Source organism: Egretta garzetta, unplaced genomic scaffold (genome assembly GCF_000687185.1).
Source record: "Egretta garzetta isolate BGI_Z169 unplaced genomic scaffold, ASM68718v1 scaffold226, whole genome shotgun sequence".
Lineage (NCBI taxonomy): Eukaryota > Metazoa > Chordata > Aves > Pelecaniformes > Ardeidae > Egretta > Egretta garzetta.
The window spans coordinates 466,294-474,026 of NW_009260021.1; the positions used below are offsets into that span (position 1 = coordinate 466,294).

At 53.1% G+C, this 7,733-nt stretch overlaps 1 protein-coding gene across 1 annotated transcript in view; it reads right to left on the minus strand.

Moving 5' to 3' along the window:
- Nucleotides 1-3,224, minus strand: part of LOC104127973 (cis-aconitate decarboxylase) — a 13,689-nt gene extending 10,465 nt beyond the window's left edge. The window contains exons 1-2 of the mRNA XM_035896155.1: nt 3,145-3,224; nt 2,620-2,633 (exon numbers count right to left, since the gene is read on the minus strand). Coding sequence (XP_035752048.1) covers nt 2,620-2,633; nt 3,145-3,224 — 94 coding nt within the window. The remainder of the gene's footprint in view (nt 1-2,619; nt 2,634-3,144) is intronic.
- Between the last annotated feature and the right edge of the window lie 4,509 nt (nt 3,225-7,733).

The window sequence follows — 7,733 nt, forward strand, 5'->3', positions numbered from 1 at the left end:
AAGACACGGTTTTTAAGGGGGGTAAAAAAAAAAAAAAAAAAAAAAAAGAAGTTTTCCAGAGCTCAGTCCAGCAGGGGTGCCAAGAATAGCCAGGGAAATAAAGCGGCACAGGGCAGCACAGCCTTTGCAGACCTACCATGAAATCCTCCTACGGCTGCGAGCAGAACCAGCTCGGAGCGGACCTGAGGAATAAAAAACCCACCCAGCACATCCCAGCAACAACACCCCCCCGCCATGGCACGGTACAAAACACGTCTGGGACGCGTACAAGCAACAGGCACGGGAGGAACGGGTTAGCGGCTCCGAATAAAGGCTCTGTGAAAACCATCCGGCGCTCTTAGCACTGGGGCAGGTGCCCATTTAATGTCACGACAGTTCCGACCTGGTGAGGAGCCACCCGGACAACGACGTTACCTCCTTAAAGTGAAAAAGGAGCAAGATCAGAGACGGGTGATGGGTTCTGTGTGTGAGGCAGCAGTTACCTGTAAGGTTACGTAGACCATGCTGGTGGCTGTCACCGCTGCGGAATCCCCGGCTCGGCACTGCTCTATCCCGGGGATGGGAGAGGTGTCCGTCTGCAAGGTGCCTTGCTGTCAGGGTTTATATATGCTTCGGAAAGGCAATTTGCTTTTTGTTTTTTTGCAACCGAATTTCAAGTGTGATGACATCAGCCTCTGGGGACTGAGAGGGTGGGGGGAATAGATGAGGGGGGGGTGGTATTTTTCTGCTGAACAGAAGGGAACCCCCCCCCGGGTTTCAGGAAATAAAAAAAATTATTTAGGACAATAACTGACAAAGTTCAAGGAAATTCCTGTCTCCAAAATGCCCCAGGTGCCAATGTGTGAAGCAAGAGGCTCCAGGCTCCTCCTACGGAGGAGGACTATAAAACTGGTACTTACCAGGAAATGAGAGGGACAAGAGCATCCTCCCATTGGGCTGAAGTGTCACCAAACCAGGTAATCCAAGCTGCAGAGGGAGAAGCATGGCATCGGTGGTTTTTCTTTGATGCTTTTCTTGAATACGTGCAGGGGGTTGGCATCGGGCTGAACCTTCTCATAGCTCTCCTCCTCCTAAATACTCAGCTCTGCGATGTTGCCGGTTCATTGAAATGTTAGTGCGGACGTGAAGTCGGTAGCTTCCGGGAGCCATGGGGACCCTTCGCTCCCGAATGAAGGTTTGGACTTTGGGGGGATGCCATGGCTCTGTGCTTTGCCCAGCAGTGCAGCCTGGGGCCGTTTAAACCTGCTGCACGTTATTCTGTGCAGAAGAACAGCCTGGTGCGATACACCTTGCATTTAAAACCAGCCCGAATTTTCTGCTAAGTGCCAGGCAGCCCCTTGGCCACACAGCAATGCATCTCAGGACGCTGGGCGCTGGTTTTCACGAGGGCAGAGCCAGGATAGCTATTCCAGCTGTTAATCTTGCTGCTTGCTCAGCTCAGCCTAAAAGAATTGCGCTTCCTTCTCGTAGCGCGTTTATCTGGAGGGACACGGTATTTTCGCAGAGCTATATAAACAGTTGTTACCATTAATAAGGTGGGATGGAGAACTTATCGCAAAATGCCACTGGGGGAATAAGCTCCGACAATGTAATGCCTTGTGACAGGCAGCAGATGCCAGAAGATGCACGCGGTGATGCCTGCAAAGCCCGGGTGTAAGAGCAAGCTGGAAAGGGGGTGCAGAGGGGAAGGACCTTTTCTGGAAGGGGTGAAGGGAAGTTATTGCAAGTATAAAGGCAAAGGTGTCCCAAGGCTGCAGCCCAGCCGGGACGCTGACCACGTGAGCGTGGCTGGGGGGTCATGCTGAGGGGAGAAGAGCCAGGATGGAGGGAGGACCTCGCAAGCCATGTCTGCAAACCCCAGGCTGAGGAATGGGAGGGGGAGGCAAGGAAAGGAAAGAAGACGGAGGCGGTTGGGTGAGTGAGGGGGTGGCTTTGGCTTTGGCCTCGCTGCGTGCGGGATTTGCGCAAGGGTGGGAGGGGGAGGCAAGGAAAGGAAAGAAGACGGAGGCGGTTGGGTGAGTGAGGGGGTGGCTTTGGCTTTGGCCTCGCTGCGTGCGGGATTTGCGCAAGGGAAGGATGACCCCATTCGGTAAAGCCAGCTCTCTGAGAGGCCTGGCAGTGCCCCAGGTCCCTCCTCACCGCAGGGAGGTCCCCATCCTCACAGTTTCCTGGGCAGTGGTTGTGCTGGCTGGCACCCCGTGTGTGCAGAGAGCTGCTAACCCCACGCCGTAGGAAGGGACCGGCCGTCTGCTCCTCTGCCCCCGCGCCGCCTGCGCAATCTCTACCCAAGGAGCTATTTTGCATCAGCCCCGACGGAGGATGCCCAGCTTGCAGACTTCAGCTCAAAGGAAAGGCTTGGCAGGAGACCCCTCCTTGCTGTGTTGCACGGAGCGGGGAGCAGAGGCGTCGCATTATCCATTTTCCGTAGTGCACACGGAGAAATGGGTCCTTTGGAGCACCGGAGGCAGCAGCTGTATGAAGCGGGCAGCGACAGCGGCGGTCAGGGGTTTTACCCTAGGGACAAACAAGGCTCGGGCACGCTTTGAACGGGAACACACCTCTGAGGGTTTCCAAGCAGCCCCTTGTTCCTCCAGGTCTTGGCGCAGCCCACGGCGTTACTTGTGCTGCGGCTCCTGAGGGCACAACGGGAGGGGGTCAGTTATTTGGTGTGGCCTTATGGTGCGTGAAAGAGAGGAGGGGAGGCAACGCACAAATGCTGCAATGGTCTTGGGACAGGGAGACCAAGCCCGTGTCTGCAGCGTGGGGGGGGGTGCTGCGGGGAGGTGCGGGCAGAGCAGGTCTGTGGCTGTTTCCAACCCCAAAACCTTCTCCTCCCACGGCAAGCTCCTCCATCCTCCTCCTTTTCCATATCTTGGTCTAAATCCTCTCACGTCCTCCCCCTGCCTGCCGCAGCTCCACAGCCCGATGCAGCGTGTGCTGGCATTTCTTTTCCCCTCCTCTCGGACGTCCTACAAAGGGCAGCTCTGCAAGCAGAGGGGACCAGCCCTGGGAGCTGTTGTCCCTTCACAAACCCACGCTGCATGTCGCAGCCTCTAAAGCCGCTCACGCAGCTGGGTAGACAGGGACCACCAACAAAGCGAGCCTTGGCAAATTGGAAACCACTTCTGCGAGCCAAGCAGTCACCTGGCCAGCCCATCTTCCTCCAGAAAACCCACCTCATCCTCCACCAGAGACCGACTCAAAACAGGGGCTTGTTGCAGCATGCCTCGAAAGCCACTGTCCGAGCTATTCCAGAATGAAACATCTGGAGGAACTTAATATTGTGGCGCGCCTCCAAGTATAACCATTTAAACCAAACTACTTATTTATATCTGAATGTCATTAAAAAAAAAACAAACCAGACAGGCAGTGTCATGGACTCCGCCGGTAGCTGCTCAGCTCTTCCTAGGGGTGCATCGCCCCCCAGGACCCCCTTCAAGTCAGTGCTTTATAGAGATGTTTGATGTTAAACGAGAGCACTCCTGCCCCGAACTGCGATTTGGTGCGTCCCTTTGAGCCAACCCCCCACCCTTTAGCACAACCGAATAATCAAAGGAATTAATTGTCCCCCGAGGTTCACTGGACAGTTTTTACCCTTTCCCCATTTCATGAGATTTGAAGCTGCTGAATCAGTTCAGAGCTGTTAGGAGCCAATTTATCCTTCATTTTTGTGAAAATTACATCCTTTGGAATAAAGGGAGAGAAGGAAAACATGGGGGGTTTAATGGAAGAAAAGGAGTCCAGAGGCCATCAATGTCTGCAAAACTGTTTGCCTGCCCAGGAATACTGGGCGCCTAAGAGCAGACGCTGGGATTTAGGTTCATTAATATTCACAAAGCCACTTCTGCTCTGGGTGGTGCTCCCTCACTCCTCCTCGCTTCCCATATCAACAGTAGTGCCGCATGCTTTCCTTTCTTTTCCAAAAGGTTTTTTTGGAATAGCTGAGAACAGAATACCTCACTTTCTCCTTTTCCAGCTCCTTTAGGTCATAAAATGTTCCAAAAATACCAAAATAACAAGAACATTGCGGGTTTATTTTCATCTTTGTTTCCTAACAAAAACCTCCAGAGAGCAAACTCCAGCTCATGGTACCCAGGAGTGCAGAGGAATGGAAATGTGGGGGCTGCCTGCAAATAGACGAGTTAATGGTAGAAATATGAAGGGTTTGAAAATAGACTATTTAGTCACTGGGGCTTCGAGAAAGGGATGGAGCTGGAAAATTCCATCTGGAAGGGAGACTGTGTATGTGTGCGTCGTGCCTGCCTGTTTGTCTGTAACAGTGGATAAGAAATGTCCTGGAATGGCTCAAAAATACCTTGTGGGTTTCGTCTGAATGTTTGTTCGTTTGTGTTATGCTATTCATTGCTCTCCATCTCCAGCAGCCTGGAGAAGAGGGGGCAGGAACCATCACCACCACCTGCAGCGCTTTGGGGCACCTCAACATGTTTTTGCCAGAAATCCTCGTAGCCTAAATAGGTTGCGTGTGTTTTTTCTGGATAGGACTCCGGAAAGTAGGCACCTAAAGTTCGGCTTTGAATTGAGCCTTTGTCTGGAGCAACGAGTGGGGAGGCACTATGGAAACACCTGAGCCTGTCACCAGTTCCTCCCTCCTCGGAGCAGGGGCACGGCTCTGAAGGCTGGCCGAGCGCCGAGCCACAGCAGCGCTGGTCTAGACGCCGACGACGGTGAGGTTGTGGGGGCGACCGCCGACACTCTTTGTTTTGTCTGGAAGGGCCATGGCGAGCGCGGCAGGTTTCGCGGCCGTCTTCTACAGCGAGCCGGCGGTGTTGGGGCTCCTCGCGAACGTGGTCAGCGCCTTCCTCCTCTGCCTGCAGAACTTCGCCGTGGCGCACACCGGCCTCAGGCCACAGGCAGCAGAGGACATCCTTGCAGGTGGGTGATGCTCCTCATGGAGGATGCTGGGGCTGCCTGTCCGAGGTGAACTTTCCCTGACCAGACTCTTGGAGAGTCATCCCCATGGGCCAATGGACAGCGCTGGTGGGACAGGTGGGGAAACGTGGGCTTTCTCCAATGTACAGAAGGTCTGTGTGCTCCCTAGGATGGCTGCCCCTCCTTCCCCAGCAACTCTGCCAGAAATCTGGTTCAAACCTTTTGTGTGCCATTCCGCTACTTTCATAGATCCAAACCGCTCCTGGACCTGCTCACCACACCAAGGGCCACAGTGGCCACCACCAGTGGGTACACACCAAGGCTCAGCACAGAAATTTGCCATAAATGTGGGAAGAGAGGGGAAGACAGGGGCCATAGGGTTGGTGACAAGAAGGCTGTGCGACCAGAGGTGGGGTGTCCCCCAGAGCTTGGAGATGCAGCTCAAGCCTTTTTGTGTCTTGCTTCCTACCTGACCTCTTCGTGTGTCCCTCAGGTGTCCACCTCGTCCTGATTGGAGGCTTCGTCCAGCTCCTTGCAGGATTTCTTGCCTTCCGGAAGTATGACCACCTCGGAGGTGCAGCCTTTCTCACCTTCTCCTCTCTGTGGAGTAGCTACGGGGCTACGCGCATCATTGCAGCCAGTTACCCCTCCTTGCAGAACACAACGCTGCCCTCAGGGAATTCCAGCCACCTCCTGCCCACCAGCACGGCCCACCTCTCTGCCAGCCAAAGTGCGGTGGCCGGGCTGGTGGCCTACATTTCCATTTCCTTTATCCTCTCCTTCTGCTCGGCCACGGTCAACTACATCATGCCTTTCATATTTGGGGCCATCGCTCTTGCCCTGGTGTTTGAAGCAGTTGCCCTATTTGGCCAGTGGGCCCTGGTAGTGTCAGGTGTCATTGAGCTTGTCATTGTCATGTGTGGGCTGTATGGAGCGGTGGCTCTCCTGTTCAAGGGCATCACACAACGGTACGTCCTTCCAGGCTTTGGGCATCCTCTCTTCAATGTCTTGCTACTGGGGTCAGCACAGAAGGGCTCTTCCAAGGCCATTGGGGAAGAAAAGAAAAAGAACACAAAGTATGCCGAGCCAATGGCCCTAGGCAACATCTGCGATACTGTCGCTCCCCTTTTATTTGCCTTTTATTTCTTTGGGTACACGAAGAACTTCTGCGTTGGCGCAGCATGGATATCCATCATCTCCAGCTGCCAGCTGCTGTCCAGCTTCTACAGTTATCTGAGAGGGGATGTCTACTTCACCACCAAGTTTGGTGTCCACAGCCTCTACTGGCTGGTCATGTCTTGGGAAGAGTTTACCCTCACCACCTTCCTTGGGCTGCCCAAGGCTCAGGAAAGCAGGCTGGGAATGTTTGGAGGGTGGTTCTTCCTGGCCATTGCCTGCATGCTCTTTCTGATGTCAACCCACAAAGATACCCTGGAGATGCTGCAAAACGCCTCATTCATCATCCTCACAACCTCCTCCATCCACCAGATCCCAACACCAGGAGCTTACCTGTTCCTCGGGGCTGCCTGCAGCCTTTGCGCTGCTCTCTCGATGTACGCCACCTTTGCCAGCCTTATCAACTCCATTGGGGAGAAGGCTTTGATTCCAGTCGGTGTCCAAGCTATGTCCAGCTCAGCTCTTCAAACCATGCTGATGGCTGCCAAAATCTGCTTCACAAGGTCCAAGAACTTCCCAAGCGGCACTGGGGCTGAGGTGCCAGATGCTTTGTTCTACATCTGCAATGGCCTGGCTGCAGCCTCGGCCATCCAGGGCGGTTTCGGTGACCCCGGCAGACAGCAGCTCTCCATACCCTCCGTGCTCATCCCAGGAGCCATAATGCAGCTGTACGTCTGCAGGATCCAGGTTCAAGGAGGGAGGAGGTCTGGTTGCATTCTTCCATTCTGCTATGCTGCCTTCTGGGGAGCATGGACCTGGCTCCGATTTGCAGGTAATGCTAGGTCAGGATTATTATTTCGCTTGCTCAAAAAAAAAAAAAAAAAAAAAAAGGAGGTTTTAAGAAATTTCAGATTGCTTTCTCCAACATAATTTGTTGTCCCAGAAGATTCAATGCCACTGGGTTTACCAATATTTCTCCTTGCAAAAAGGTAATGGCCAAACATCCCAGCTTGTACTCGTGTAATTGGTTGTTGTTGCTGCAGTCACTTCACACTCTCGCAGCTACAGGGGGTCTAAGCTGTGTCTTCGACTCCAGCAGAAGTCAAGATTTCCCTGCCAAACTATTATGAGAGAGCACTCAGACTGCATCCAGGCCATTATCTCAGAATAATAGTTCAGGAGGTGTTTTGTAGGCAGTAGAAGACTTGAGGTTCTGGATTTATCCTTCAGAAGCCTGGAGCAATTCACCTTAGTTGATCACAACCATGAAAAAAGATCTCAGACTGATGAGCCTGGGCTTTTAAAAGCCTCACTTAGCTCCAGGTGGGCAGCACGTTCATTCAGACTCCATGCCAGGTCCTATTAAAGTGAGCACCTGTGGGGAAGGTTACAGCTATTGCTTAAGAGGCATGGCAAGAAGCTGTTTGTGTTTTGAGCCAGACCCTGTTTCCTACAAGCTGGCGGTAAAATCATCAGCTTTTTTTGGATAACTGTCACCAGTTCTTCAGTTGATACCTCAGGTGCTTTGCGCTGCAGAAGCAACAGGTTTTGATGAGGTAGATGTTCCTTATAGCGGCCACCATCAATTAGTTTTACCTGTGGTCACTCCAGCTGCGGGTTCATCGTTCTCCTGGTACGTTGCTCTTAATGGTTTGCTGACAACCAAATCTGCTGGTCCTATTTCAGGCCACTTGGCGAACATTGGTGCGGGGAAGAGTGAAGGATTC